Below are 14,817 nucleotides of genomic sequence, written 5' to 3' on the forward strand. Positions count from 1 at the left end.
CACACTTCACTTTGGTACAGCATAAATATGATGTTCTGCAGAGAATTTAGTGCACAATCCTGCCCCCAGTGAAATCAGTGGCAAAATTCCCATTGAGTTCAATAGACGCAGGATTGGAATGCCCCATGGAGCAGCACAGCATGCTGCTTTGAGAAGATTTGATATATGGCAAGAGAAAGTTTTAGGGGCCCATGATACACATGCCTGCAGCTCTTCCTGATTCACCATTTGTGGGCATCATAGTGTGGATGAAATGAGCCCTAAAGGTCTCCAACAGTTCTAGGGATACCATAGGTCCCCTTCCTGCCAGACAGATGACTGGCTATTGGCAGCTATACTTTGTGCAGCTTTCATACAGCTGATAAGGCAGCCCCTAGCCACAGCTACAGCCAGCCACCTGGGTCGCTGTGGAGTCCAGCACATATAGCTGAGCTCTGAGACTAACATTCACTGGACATTTGGGGGCCCATCCCTTGGGTTCACAGACCAACCATTAGCCAGCAACAGCACCCCAGCAGATCTCCTCCCCTAGGAATATGCTAAAAGACGAATTGGTGATATTGAGACTATTACAGTTTCCAATACTACAAAACTATTATGCGAATTTAAAAAAAAAAAAAAACATGCTTGCAGACTAATACATTCCCCAATGAATGCCTTGTATGCAATACGCTGTAACATTCACATATTCTGTCTTCTTCACCAGACAAGCTCTTTGCCTGTAGTGATGATTTCCAATGTCAGTCAGTTACCTAATGCTTGGGCTTCTATTATTTGGTACAACTTGTTGTCAAAGGATTCTCAGGTAGGTCTTCAAATCCCAAATATTAATTTTCTGTATATTTCTAGTTATCCACTTGTCAAACAAATGTATCAGCAGAAAAAGATTTTTTCCCAGATCTGATACTTCTAGGAAATCTGGCCTTTTTTTCCTGCACACACACGTTATACTACAAATTAGCTGTAATCACATTTATAATAATACGATTAACATTATGTAGAGGACTGAATGGGTCTTTGGATCGAGATATGGTGCCCTTTTTTACCTCCAGATCGTCAGTTCAAATGTAAGATAGTTTTCAGTCAATACTGACCTGTTACCATTTGACTTCTGGTGTTTGGTCTGTATGAAATGATGTATTAGAAGTTTCCAAACTATTTATTATTGATTTGTATTATTATAGGGTCTAGGAGCCCCAAGCATGTACCAGGACCCCACTCTGCTAGGCATCATACATAGTTCTTAGTGAACAAATCTAACTCACAGAGCGAACATTCTCAACTGGCATGTTGGTAGTCTTGGTAAAAAAACCAGTAATGGAATGGGCTTGTAGGTTTAATTACCCTTTCACTCTCTTGATGCGGTTTCTCTGCAACAGGACTAAGGCAAATTGAAGGGGTGTACTCGGAAGTATTGTACTCCTGCTTCTTGCACTGTTCCTAATTTGTGAGTATATGGAACACCTTAGAAGACTGGCCGTGGGGAAGTTTAGGCTTGAAATTAGACGAAGGTTTCTGACCGTCAGAGGGGTGAAATATTGGAACGGCCTTCCGAATGAAACGGTGGGGGTGAGGGACCTGTCTGGTTTTAAGATTAAGTTAGATAAGTTTATGGAGGGAATGGTTTAATGGTAAAACATATTAGCCAAGGAATACCGAGCAATGGCAGGTAAATAGTATAATGGCTAACAAGGGTCAGGCTGGAGCCTCTTGCCTACATGCTCGGGGTCTTACTCCTCGCCATATTTGGGGTCGGGAAGGAATTTTCCTCCAGGGTAGATTGGCTGAGGTCCTGGAGGTTTTTCGCCTTCCTCCGCAGCATGGGGCAGGGATCGCTAGCAGGAGGGTTCTCTGCCAATTGAAGTCACTAAAACACAGGATTTGGGGACTTCAACAGCAGAGTCAAGGGAAGGTGTAGGGACGGTTTTGTGGCCTGCAGCGGGTCAGACCAGATGATCATAATGGTCCCTTCTGACCTTATAGACTCATAGACTTTAAGATTGCCTTGTACTAAATAATGCCAACCTACACCATTCACAAACACTAACTTCACTTAAAAAAATTATTCATGGCTGTGATTAATATATACTTACGTTGTATATAAAAGAGCTTTCGTTATTCAGATTAATTCATTGCAATATCAGTCTGTCAAATTGGATACATAAGAGTTTCTGTACTATATTAAAGACAGTTCCCCTCACTTATTTCACAGGAGTTAGTGCTTTTATTAAATTAGAACATTAGTAAGTGGACTAGTACCACCTGCTAGTAGCCCCAACTTCAGGGAGGTTCTCAGTCTGTGGGAGGTTCAGCACAAACTGCTAAGTTAGTCACATCAATTACCTTTACCAGCATTACTTCTGCCACGTTGTGGAATAGCTCTAATAGTAGCTCTGAATGAGAAGCTCCTCTAGTTTTTCAGTCAGGGTTTGGTGGCTGTCTGTAGATGTTGTGAGGAGAGAGAATGCAAGAAAGGATGTGTCAGAATGCCAACAAGAATCGGCAGGCCAAATGACAATCCCTCTAGATATCAATTTTAACCCAAACAAAACTCTTAACTGAAGTCTTTTGAGCACAGTCATTAGTCTGTTTTAGATTAAATGATTCAAATGGAAAAAAAAAAATCAGCCAGGCTATAAAAAGAATTTAACATATTGCTATACAGGGTGTCTAAAGCAATGGTTCCCAAACTTGTTCCGCTGCTTGTGCAGGGAAAGGCCCTGGCGAGCCGGGCTGGTTTGTTTACCTGCAATGTCCGCAGGTTCGGCCGATCACAGCTCCCAGTGGCTGTGGTTCGCTGCTCCAGGCTAGTGGGAGCTGCTGGAAGTGGCGGCCAGCACGTCCCTCGGCCCGCGCCGCTTCCAACAGCTCCCATTGGCCTGGAGCAGCGAACCACGGCCACTGGGAGCCGCAACCGGCCGAACCTGCAGACGCGGCAAGTAAAAAAAACCGGCCCGGCCCGCCAGGGGCTTTCCCTGAACAAGCAGTGGAACAAGTTTGGGAACCACTGGTCTAAAGGGTTAGTTAGTAGACTTGGCACACTGAAGTTGTGTTTGCTCCAGATGAAAATTGTCTTCTGAGAACACCTGCTCTTATTGGTCAGCTTTTCAATAGTTAGCATTGATAGTGTCAGAAGAAAGTGCTGCTATCAAAACTAAGGTGCATCTGACTTCCTCTTTGCAGTTTGAAATGTCTAATATTTCAGAGTGGCTACCAATGTATAAACAAAGCATGAATTCTATTGCAGAACCTGGGTTTCTTTAACAATCCTCCTACTGCCACTCTGAGTCAACTCTTAGAAGTACTGAGCTGGCAGTTTTCATCTTATGTTGGTCGTGGACTCAATTCTGAGCAGCTCAATATGCTGGCAGAGAAACTTATGGGTAAGAACCATAAAACTATGATAGTTGTTCAATTTCCATTTACTTCTAAATATTACACGACAGGCCACGCTCTGCTCACTTGCAGGTTAGAGGTCAGAATTTATGCCCAAAATCCCCTCCTCCACACGCACACACACCCCTTCTTCCCCCACATTGTTCACTAGTTCTAAACCAGTTTGTAAACACAGTTTGCCTTCCTCCCCTTTGTGCTCTCATGTACTATTGCTACAGGTGACATCACTTTTCAGTAACACAACCACCTCCGCCACTCAGCTCAGCATTGCTAATTGTTTGTTAATACTTTCAAAGTAAAAAAAGTTTGTTTCACCTTATTCGTGACAAAAAGTGCCTCAGCTTGTGAACTTTCGGATGGTAAGGCTAAGCAAAAGGGTGTCATAGTTGCAACAAACTGTGGTAAGCTTTGTTAAAGAACTGTCAACTTATTATGAAATGAAAGGGCAGTCTTGGTCTGTTTAAAAAAAAATAATATACCTTTTATCTTCTGGGTTACTTGTCTTCCGAACGCAAAGAGAGATCACTCCTGCTCTGCTGATGAAGGAGAGGGGGGGTTCTCTATGGGCAGGAAGTGTAATAGTTAAGTCGTAGTAAGCCTTCTAGTAGCAGGATAGACACTTGAAGGTTTCAGCTACCTGTCCTCCTGAAGGGGGATTCAGGCTTTGGAGGAGGCTGGTAGATTTATCTGTGGTTAAAAGGTGGAGAGGCTGTTCCTTCTAATGTCAGTCGGGTAGATATTGTCAGGTGGATATTGATTGGACTGGTTGCCCTTTTTGATGGAGGAAGGGAAGAAAAGATGTTGACAAAACACAGGGGGGCTCCTTAGCTAGATTTTAGTTTTGGTGGAGGCTGAGGTGGGGAGGTGTCAGGGTTCCCCCCCCACACACACTGAACTCTGGGGTACAGATGTGGGGACCAACATGAAAGACCCCCTAAGTTTATTTTCTACCAGCTTAGGTTAAAACTTCCCCAAGGCACAAATTCCTTTCCTTGTCCTTGGACGGTATTGCTGCCACCACCAAGTGATTTACACAAAAATTCAAGAAAGTGTCACTTGGAATCCCTATCCCCCCAAAATATCCCCCCAAGCCCTTCACGCCCTTTCCTGGGGAGGCTTGAGAATAATATACCAACCAATTGCCTTAGCAGTATGAGCACAGACCAGACCCTTTGTCTTCAGGACAATAAAAATCAATCAGGTTCTTAAAAGAACTTTATTTATAAAGAAAAAAGTTAAAGAATCACACCTGCAAAATCAGGATGGAAAGTAACTTTACAAGGCAGTAATAAGATTTAAAACCCAGCGGATTCCCCTCTGGGTTCAGCTTCACAGTTACAAAAACAGGAATAAAACTACCTCTGTAGCATAGAAAAATTCACAAAACAAAAGATAACCTAATGCATTTCCTTGCTCTACTTACAATTTCTGTGGTTTTAGATGGATTATTCCAAGTATATTTTTAGGAGATGTTGTACCTGCTTGGCGTCTCCCTCCGTCCAGAGAGGGAACAACAAACAAATCCTTCCCCCCCAGATTTGAAAGTATCCTCTTTCCTCATTGATCCTTCTGGTCAGGTGCCAACTAGATTATTTGAACTGCTTAACCCCTTACAGGTAAGGTGATTCAGTACAGCTGCCAAGGAGGGATTTTATGCACATTTCCCTCTATATTTATGACAGGAAGATACTTCTGAGGTGCAGCAAAAGGGGATTAAGGCAGCTACTAATGGTTTGGGGAAGGCTGCTGCAGGAGGATTGGGAGGGGAAGGCAATTTGCCTAGGGGAATGAAACCACTTTTTTTAGTGGCTTGTTGTACAGGAGGAGGGAACATCCAGATTAGAGCCACTTCCTGCAGTGAAGTGATGGTGGTGCAGGTTGAAGAGAGGTGCAGTTGTGCATGTCCAATGTGCACATAGTCAACCTCTTCTAGGGCTGGGATCCAGAGCTGCAACCACACTAATAAAATTAGAGGGACAAGACCAAGAGTGAGAATGCAAAAGACCTGCAGCCACAACAAGGAGAATCATAAGTACAGTAGGAAAAAAAAAAGAGAGAAGGAAATGTTTGCATTTCCCCAGACATTGTGCCTGTACCTGAATCCTCCTCCTGCAAGATAGTCAGGCTGAAAGATCTCCCCTCCCAGCTCCCACTCCTTCCCCAAAAACTTCAAGTGATCTAGCCTGTTACTGGATAAATGTCTGGGACCTGGTGCAATTTCCAGGTGCCATTTCCTGTTTAAACAAGATCTCCCTCCTCTTGTATCTCAGTAATTAGAAGGGAACAAAATTAGGATGAGGTTGGTTTTATTTCACAGGAGAATCATGACTTCTTATTTAGACATTAAAGATTTGAAACAATACGACTAATAACTACGTTAAGTGATGTTACTCTAAAGGTACTATATTTATTCTCTGCTAGCATTTACAGAAGAGTAAATTGGTAGGGACATATGTATCATAAAAGATTTTCTTATTAGAACTTTGAACAGAAAAGTCTCAGATAAAGTGAAGCCCATGAGCAGCAAACTCAGATAAAAAGTGGAACTCTGTGTTTAAGTTGATATAGAACAGAAGTCCCACATTGCTTCAAAGCATTGCTGTAATGTTTAAATTGCAGGTCCACCTATAGAGAAACTTTGCTTGTAGTCATGTTGTTCAGTTAAATGTCATGTACAATGTAATGCTTTTAATATTCAAATATCACAAATGAACCTATTTCAGGAACTTCAGACAAAGGGACTGATATATTTCTTTTTAAATTTTAGGGCAACAAATTAGTTACAATGATTATCAACTGTCCTGGGCAAAGTTCTGCAAGGTACGATTGTAAAAAAAAAAAATTCTTCTTTTTCCTTTGAGCGCCTGCTTGCAGGCTTAATTCTGCCCCATTGACCTCACTGACAGACCTCCCACTTGACATGTCTGAGATCAGGATTGGCCCTATCCTTTAATTTAAGTGTGCTAGGCCTGGAAATCCTGACACAGAGCTGCCCTGTGTCAGGATTTCCAGGCCTAGCACACTTAAATTAAATTCTAAAATGCTACTTCATGGAAAGAAGCAACAAGGACCCTAATGGTTAAATCTGGCTGGGAGGGGTTCATGCCCTAAACCAACCTGGGTCACCCTTTACTCCACAAAATGACCTGTCCTAAAGTTGTTGAAACTGAACTATATTTTAATGGCGATGCAGTTTAAATTGGCACATACAGGCCATCTCTAGAAAATTAATGGCTTGACCATTAGTCAGTAGTTTTGTCTGAATCTTCTTTGACCATTCTAGTTAGCTTACAACTGACTTAAGAAACCATAATCACTGATGGGAGCCAGACCCTAAAATTGTTTTAAAAAGTTAAATTACACCAGATGCTCATTTGTGAACTAAAACAAAGATACTTCAAGAACTGATTGGCTGTAAATCAATACATCTAAATACTTTGGTCAGAATCAGACAAAAATACTGAGTATGGAAAGTACAGTCAATACATTCATATTAAAGATACATTATTTAAAATATATTTGTAATATCTAAAGATTCTTGGAAGGAAATAGCTGTGTTCTGTGCTCTCAAGCTGTAGTTTCATAGTGAGGGAGAAATGATATAAACCAGTGTTTCCCAAACTTGGGACACCGCTTGTGTAGGGAAAGCCCCTGGCGGGCCGGGCCGGTTTGTTTACCTGCTGCGTCCGCAGGTCCGGCCGATCGCGGCTCCCATTGGCCGCGGTTCGCCGCTCCAGGCCAATGGGGGTTGCTGGAAGCGGTGGCCAGTACGTCCCTCGGCCGCGCCACTTCCAGCAGCCCCCATTGGCCTGGAGTGGCAAACCACGGCCAGTGGAGGCCGCGATCGGCCAGACCTGCGGACGCGGCAGGTAAATAAACCGGCCCGGCCCGCCAGGGGCTTTCCCTACACAAGCGGCGTCCCAAGTTTGGGAAACACTGATATAGACATTCATTATTCTAAATAAAGATTTTAAAGTGAAGCACTTCCTCTAAAAATCTTTAAAAGCAAATCATATAGATATTTTGTTTTTACACAAGATAGTAAGATTTGAATTGCTGCTTTTAACACATTTCTCTATCATTCTCACATAAATAGAGACTAGGACTATTCCTGTGAAAATGACAGGGACATGCAGCATTGATATTGTGTTAAAGATGTGGTTGAAATTATCTTTTTATTTGTTTGTTTATATTACCAATAGGAACATTTACCTGGAAAGTCATTTACCTTTTGGGTATGGCTCGAAGCAATACTGGACCTAATTAAAAAACACATTCTTCCTCTTTGGATTGACGGGTGAGCAATATACTGGCAACTCTCCATTAACATAACAAGCTTATCTCATTTGTCCCTTCTCTTTATTAAGTCTACATTCAGCATTACAGAAAATAATTTCCAAAGGCCTAAAAATCTCCAAGTATGCCATACTGTTTGCAATTATGTGTAGCCTGAAGAAAACTCTACTGAAACTATTCAAAGTGGATTTTATATTTCTCTCTTATGGACTCAGTTAGTTTACAGGCAAGTAATATGATAAATTTTGTCATGCTGCACGCTGTGATGGGGGCCCATGCTGTGTTCCTGTGCAGATAAAACTCCCACTAACTTCATGTGGAGCCTTTGTGAAGTCTATAGCAGTGGGCCCTATAAAACCAGCCTTTTATTTGATCGGCACTTATCTGGCATTGCAAGATAAAAGTTGGGAAATGAATGCCACAGAATGGATGCTGTAATTACTCTGTAAGTAAAGCCATAATTTTCTTATACTTGCAGGTATATAATGGGATTTGTGAGCAAGGAGAAAGAACGAGTTTTGCTCAGGGACAAAATGCCTGGAACATTTTTATTAAGGTTTAGTGAAAGCAACCTGGGGGGAATTACATTTACCTGGGTGGACCAGTCAGAAAACGGTAAGTGCAACTTAAAAGTGTAAAATTCAAGACAACCTAAACTATAAATGATAGGTGAAATGTGTAGCTGATTATGACGGTTGACCTCTTTGCCTATTCACAATTATATTGCCTTTGTGTCTTTACAGGAGAAGTAAGGTTCCACTCAGTGGAACCCTATAATAAAGGTCGTTTAACTGCGCTGCCATTTGCTGACATTTTGCGAGATTACAAAGTTATTTTGGCAGACAATGTTCCTGAAAATCCACTGAAATATCTGTATCCAGATATTCCCAAAGATAAAGCCTTTGGCAAATACTACAGCAGTCAGCCAAATGAAGGTTGGGCTCTATAGTCTATACTTATCCTTGTTGGAAAGTAACATTAAATTCAGATGATATGCAAATGAACTTTTTTCTAAGGAAAACAAATGTTTACTTCTGAAAACATTACCTCATTTTATGGAATGCCTTTATAAAAACTGTACTTGTTTTCTCATGCACCCCCTGTCTGCCTATTGTTTCCACCTGTTGTCTCTTGTCGTATATTTAGATTGTAAGCTCTTTGGGGCAGGGACTGTGTTTTTGTTGTGTGTTTGTTCAGCACCTAGCATAGTTGGACCCTACTCTGTGAACTGTAGGTACTACAGCAATACAAATAATAAATAACAATGACACATAGGCCTGGTCTACTGGGGTGGGAGGCAGGATCGATCTAAGTTATGCAACGTCAGCTACATGAATAGCGTAGCTGAAGTCGACGTACTTAGATCTACTCACCGCGGTATCTTCACTGCGGTACGTCGACGGCTGACGCTCTCCCGTCGACTCCGCCTGCACCTCTTGCCCCGGTGGAGTACCGGAGTCGAAGGGAGAGCACCCGGTAGTCGATTTCTCACGACTAGATTAGACGCGATAAATCGATCCCCGCTGGATCGATCGGTGCCCATTGATCCAGCGGGTAATGTAGACAAGCCCTTAGATATGCACAAGCTAAGAAACATCTCTGTGAAAGCAGTCATATTAGAGGAAGTTATTCAATTCATTATTTACAAAAATATATTTACTTTCAAATTACATTTCTTTGCCCATGTTTCAGATATTTATTTCTATTTACAAGACCACTTGTTAGTCCGCTTCCAGAATTATGTAGCAGTGTCACTTGCTGTTTTTTCAGTTCCAAGAACCTCTCATTTGAGGTTCAGGGGACTTACTCTCATGGGCTGTTTGCCAATACTAACTTATAATTCCAGATCCCATGTAATATATATTGACTAAAATTGCCAGTGTAGTCAGAATTACTTATGAACAAACACAATCCTATTTTGTCCTCTCATGAAAGGTTTCAGTTAAATGCAAATGTTTGCAGGATTGGCTTCTAAAGGCTCAGACCTGCAAAGATTTGAGCACATACCTATAATGCATTTAAGTACTCCTCATGACTTCAAAGGAACTTCTTAAGTGAGTCCAGTTACTTATGTGTGTATGTCTGTGTAGGTTCAAGTCCTGTCTTGTTGCCCATGTTCTTGTTGCCCATTTATGATTAAAAAAATAGTTATGTTTCCCTTTCAATACATTATGCTCTACAGCTTTTAAAATATTTGTATTAAATCTCAGCAAATAATAAGCATAGAAACTTTAGGGCATTTTTTAAAATTTTCTTAATGTTGATTCTTTTTTAGTCTCAAGACCTACAGAAGGAGGGGTCAAAGGTTATGTCCCAGCTGTATTTATCCCAATCTCCAAAATGTGAGTAATCTAAGAGCTGTTTTACACTTTGGATGTTTTTCATTAAGTCTGTGTACCTCCCTTCACCCCGCAGTTTCTTTGATTCCATTTTTTCCCATGAAAATACCTAGTGGTAGCAACACAGAGATATGGGCCCCAATTCTCTGGTCTGGCAAAGGAGTGCTCAGTGTAAGGCTGGGGGGATAAGTAAAGAGGGCTTTAAAAACCACCTTTTCTCCCCCAGTCCTGGTGCTGTCTATGCATCAGGAAGGTATGCAAAATAAATTAGAGCAGCCTTTAGGCTCCTCTAACGTGTTCCAGCTTTTACTGTCCCCCAGAATCTTGGGTATGGTAGCTGGGTTTTACCTTTCTTTCCCTGACTTCAGCTCCTGCATCAAGTGGCCAGAAAGTGGTGAAGGAGCTCCTCTGCAGTTCTAGATCACAGGAAGATCCCCCCTATGCAGGCAGAATTAACAAATTAAACAAGAATTAACGGGAGTAGCACAATGTGTACAGTATGTTTTTGTGCGTGTGCCAGCAGCTATATCTTTTCAAGGTATTCTCATGGATGTTGTTGGCTAATAGGACATTAGCATGCAGTTGGCTCTTTCACAGGCTACTTGCTGCTAAATCAGTGTTACCCAAACACAGATCTATAGGATTATTTCCATATCTGCATCCCTTTTTGATGCATTAAGTTGCAAAGGGGTTTCTTCCCATTATTTCCTAATCATCTTTAAGGTTATTTATTTTATTTGTGTTTCTTTTAAGCCTGTATGATTCCACAGATCCACATTCTCCATCAGATCTTCTTCCCATGTCTCCAAGTGTTTATGCTGTGCTGACAGAACACCTCAGTCCCACAGTAATTGAAACTGCTGTATGTTGCAAGTTTTTTTATTCATAATTTACTACTAAGCAAATAGGGTCTACTTTGTGGAGAGAAAGGCTTCTTTTGCAGTGCAAAAGGGTGAGAGTACAGTTGTAACCATTAAAAAGTCAGCACTTGCCTTCAGTTCCTATACAGTGCTATGGGAGATAACCCAGTTCTTTCCTATTCTAAATGCAGTAGAATTCTTCAGTATGGTAGGGAATGTTGTCTTTTTCATGGTAACCATTGTACTATGAACTTTATATCTTAGAACTTTGCAATGCAAGGATCTCAAAATTCCATGTAAGGATCTCCAATTTGTGTACACACATTAATTAAGCTTCAACACCCATAACTGTATGTAAGTATTGTACCGATTTTACAGAAAACACAGAGGGCTTGATTCACCCATTGCCATGCATTTTATGTAGTTGCCATTTCTGATTTGGTAGCATTTTACAGACACTTTGCACTAATGAAAATGACTACTGCGGCTGCATGGTGTAGCTGGGTCTGTTAAAGGTGAACTGAAATGTCTTAACTAAACAAATACAAAACATTCATTAAAAGTCCATGGAGAGACTTAAAACTTACATTGCAAATGTATTTATTTATTTTAAAATCATTTTCTATTTTACTTGCCTGCAAAGCACTGCATTCAGAGCTCTGTGCAGAACATGAGGCAGCTCAGCCTCACAAGTTGCACTCAAAGCAGGAGAGGTTCTTGTATTTCTTACCTGGTTTAAATATTTGGGGACCGAACCTGGGCTGGTGTGATTTGAAGCTCTCCCGTCACCAGCAGCATAGTAGCATCTTCACTAAAGTACTACAGCAGCACAGCTGCAGCTGTGGCGCTGTACGTGAAGACAAACACTCAGTATGTGGCAAGAGGGAACTTTTAGTGTACAGTAGCAGAGTTCAAGGGGCGAGTTAGTGCACAGCAAGCTAGTGTGCTGTATATCCACTTCTGAGCTTGCCACATACTAAGTCTCCATGTAAACAAGCCCCTAATTTCCCCAGACTGTGAGTGGGTGTGTGCGTGGGGCATCTCCTTCTGTCTAGTTCTAGGGACTGAACCTAAACTACCAGTGTCTCTTTAAGTGGCTAAGGTGGGGAACTATTACATAAAGTCAGGGCTTAGTTTGCACTCTGAGTATGTGTTTGTCACTGGAAGTAATTTGAGCAAACTGTGGCTTGTTTGTTTTGTTTTTAAATGTGCAGCAATAATTGCCTTAAAGCTGATGTTTTCGTTCCTCTCTTCTAGCTGAGTTCTCCATATTCAGCTGACTGAAATGCAGACACCATGAAGAACAACAAAGCAGCCAAAATACTTCATAAAATGAAAGTTTAAAAAAAAGAAGTTGTTTATGCAGCTTTGTAAATAAGGGTTTCCTGGAAGCCAATGCGATGTTCTTCTTGGGCCTACATGTACTTTCAAATGCATGTAAATCAGAAGCCTCCCCAGGGAAGTCACTGGAGTTACAAACATCTGGCATCATTTGCGTCCTGCCACTGAAGTTCTCACTCAAGGGAATATTACCTCTTAACTCAATGGGCCAAATCCTTCCCTGGTGTGCAACTCCATTGACTTCAGTGGCGTTACACTAGGTATGAATTTAGCCCAGTGGGACTGCTTATGGAAATAAGGACTGCAGTATTGCTGTAAAATAGGACTTACGGTAGGATGGAGATGTTCTGTTCATGAAACATTTTGAAAGCAAGACTTTAGAATAACTAAAGACATTTAAGATGTGTTCAGAAAATCAGGATTTATGCTGTACATTTCATGTTCTGTTTTTATAATGTCTATTTCTTTGGCTTTTATTTTAAATTAAAGGTTCTCATCCGTCCCTTCATGACACTGACCGTAGGTGCCAGGAATCAGCTTTTGCTGCCATGAACGGCTTTCAGTACAAAGGGACAGATTTTATCTTCCTGCAGTAAAATCCATGGAAGGGAAGGAGGAGGAGAACGGAATAATGGGAATAGAAGAGTTCTCTAGAAACTCTAGAGCAGGGATGGATAGTAAATTAGTTTTTGCTAAGGTCTAAATTTCTCAGTCTAAGTAGAGTCAAGGTCCAAACTCCAGAGAAAATAATAAAAATAACAATAATAAGTAAATAAAAAGATTTTGGGGTCTATTTAAAAGTATCTGGCGGTCCGGATTTGTCCCGCGGGCCACCTATTGATTACCCCTGCTCTAGAGGCACTACACTTCGAAGGTCACTAAATTTCTGTACCTCCATTCCGCATCTGTAAAGCAGGGTTAATAAAATCTCTCTGTCTTGCAGGACAGTTGTGAGGGTAAATTTATTCATGGTTGTGAGGCACTATGATGAGTACTTCAGAAAAGCCCATGAAGAAAGAAAACAGTCCTTATTCAATGCAGGGTTTAGATTGTGTGCCATAATAGAGGCCTTAGGGACACAGAATGATTAAAAAGGATACCAAAGAGCTGCTTCATTTGCTGAGTACTGTCCAACATGCGCCTAGTCATAGTCCAAAGTTACAAAGAGCTAAATTACCTCAGATACAGATGTAAATAAGCAGAATAACCAGTTCTTAACATAAAAGGTTATTTGCCTTTTTAAAGCAGCCAAGTTACTGTTAGTCATGACAGTCTGTCGTTTCTCAGAATTACTCATGACAAATTAACTGTTTTAGAATAACTTAAACACTGACAATTACAAAAGATAGATATCCAAGTTCTGCCTGCAAAATATGCAGTCTTGAGCATATTTAATTGTGCAAGCAAAATATGCATTTGTACAAGCAAGTGGTAAGGTACAACATAGGCCTGGTCTGTGCTAGAAATTAGATCAGTTTAACTATTTCGGTCAGGAGTATGAAAAATCCACAACCCGAGTGGCGTTGTTAAGCCAACCTAACCTCATGTAGGCAGCACTATGTTAATGGAAGAATTCTTCTGTTAACCTAACTACTGCCTCTCGAGAAGGTGGATTACCTATGCCCATGGGAGAACCCCTTTCTTCAGTGTAGGTAGTGTCTACAGTGAAGCGCTACAACTATGCAGCTGTGCCATTAGAGCATTTTAAGTGTAGGCAAGCCCTTTGGCACCTGAGATGAAATCCTCGCCCCATTGAAGACAATGAGAGGTTTGTTATTGACTTCAGTGGGACCAGGATTTCATGCCTACTCCCCACCCCCAACAAAAAAGAGTGACCCTCAACATTTACCATACAGTTTTGTTTGCTGGGCACCTCCAAAGGTATCTTACTAAGGCCTTTTGTGGGCCATCCGTGGAGGCTCTCACATTTAAATAGATAATGTACCTGGGACCTGAAAGCAAACTGATACCAATGTATTACCTTTGATAGGCCTGTTTTAGCTCTTAGCCTAGTGGCTTGGCTGATAGCTGATAGTACTATAACATTAAATTGAAAAGTTCTAGAACAATCTTAGGATTCCTGCTCCTCTGGTCACGAGAAGTAAGGTTCAATGCACAGAGCCACGATGAGCATCTCCAAGTAGCAGCATAGGGAAAAATCCGCCGGGGCAGGGATGTAAGATCAGAGTATATGGTTAGAAGTGGAATAAGCAGTAGGGAGTCCAGCTCTTCCCCACTAGTATTGTCCTGAGTTGTAAACTGTCGGGAAAGCAAAGGGACAGCCCCAATGATCTGATCCACCTGGCATCTCCTTGCTGTGCAAATGGAGTATGTTTAAAATAAATGAATACATTTTTTTTCCGCTGTCTAGTCTGAATGATTTGTACCTAGTCAGGGGGATGTAGTCAAACTTTGAAAACCCAATGACCGTAAGTAATTCTCCAGAAACATGGCATAGAGCTGATATTAAACCGTGTATATAGTTTCATAATCTCTGTAATTTATACATGACCAATAGAAATAAAATTAGATTTTGTTTTGCTGTTAGATACTTGGTCTTGTGGGACTTTTAAAGATAAGACAAA

The 14,817-nt window shown here is 41.2% G+C and overlaps 1 protein-coding gene across 4 annotated transcripts in view; it reads left to right on the forward strand.

The window, feature by feature from the left end:
- Positions 1-14,589, forward strand: part of STAT4 (signal transducer and activator of transcription 4) — a 68,569-nt gene extending 53,980 nt beyond the window's left edge. For 3 of the 4 annotated variants that reach the window (XM_054044697.1, XM_054044698.1, XM_054044700.1), the window contains 9 exons: positions 707-805; positions 3,248-3,383; positions 6,164-6,216; positions 7,599-7,693; positions 8,171-8,307; positions 8,436-8,627; positions 9,968-10,034; positions 10,785-10,893; positions 12,149-14,589. In XM_054044697.1, coding sequence (XP_053900672.1) covers positions 707-805; positions 3,248-3,383; positions 6,164-6,216; positions 7,599-7,693; positions 8,171-8,307; positions 8,436-8,627; positions 9,968-10,034; positions 10,785-10,893; positions 12,149-12,175 — 915 coding nt within the window. In that variant the 3' untranslated portion in view covers positions 12,176-14,589. The remainder of the gene's footprint in view (positions 1-706; positions 806-3,247; positions 3,384-6,163; positions 6,217-7,598; positions 7,694-8,170; positions 8,308-8,435; positions 8,628-9,967; positions 10,035-10,784; positions 10,894-12,148) is intronic. The other variant, XM_054044699.1, reaches the window with a different exon arrangement.
- The last annotated feature ends 228 nt before the right edge of the window (positions 14,590-14,817 follow it).

This window comes from Malaclemys terrapin, chromosome 11 (genome assembly GCF_027887155.1).
Source record: "Malaclemys terrapin pileata isolate rMalTer1 chromosome 11, rMalTer1.hap1, whole genome shotgun sequence".
Taxonomy (NCBI): Eukaryota; Metazoa; Chordata; order Testudines; family Emydidae; genus Malaclemys; species Malaclemys terrapin.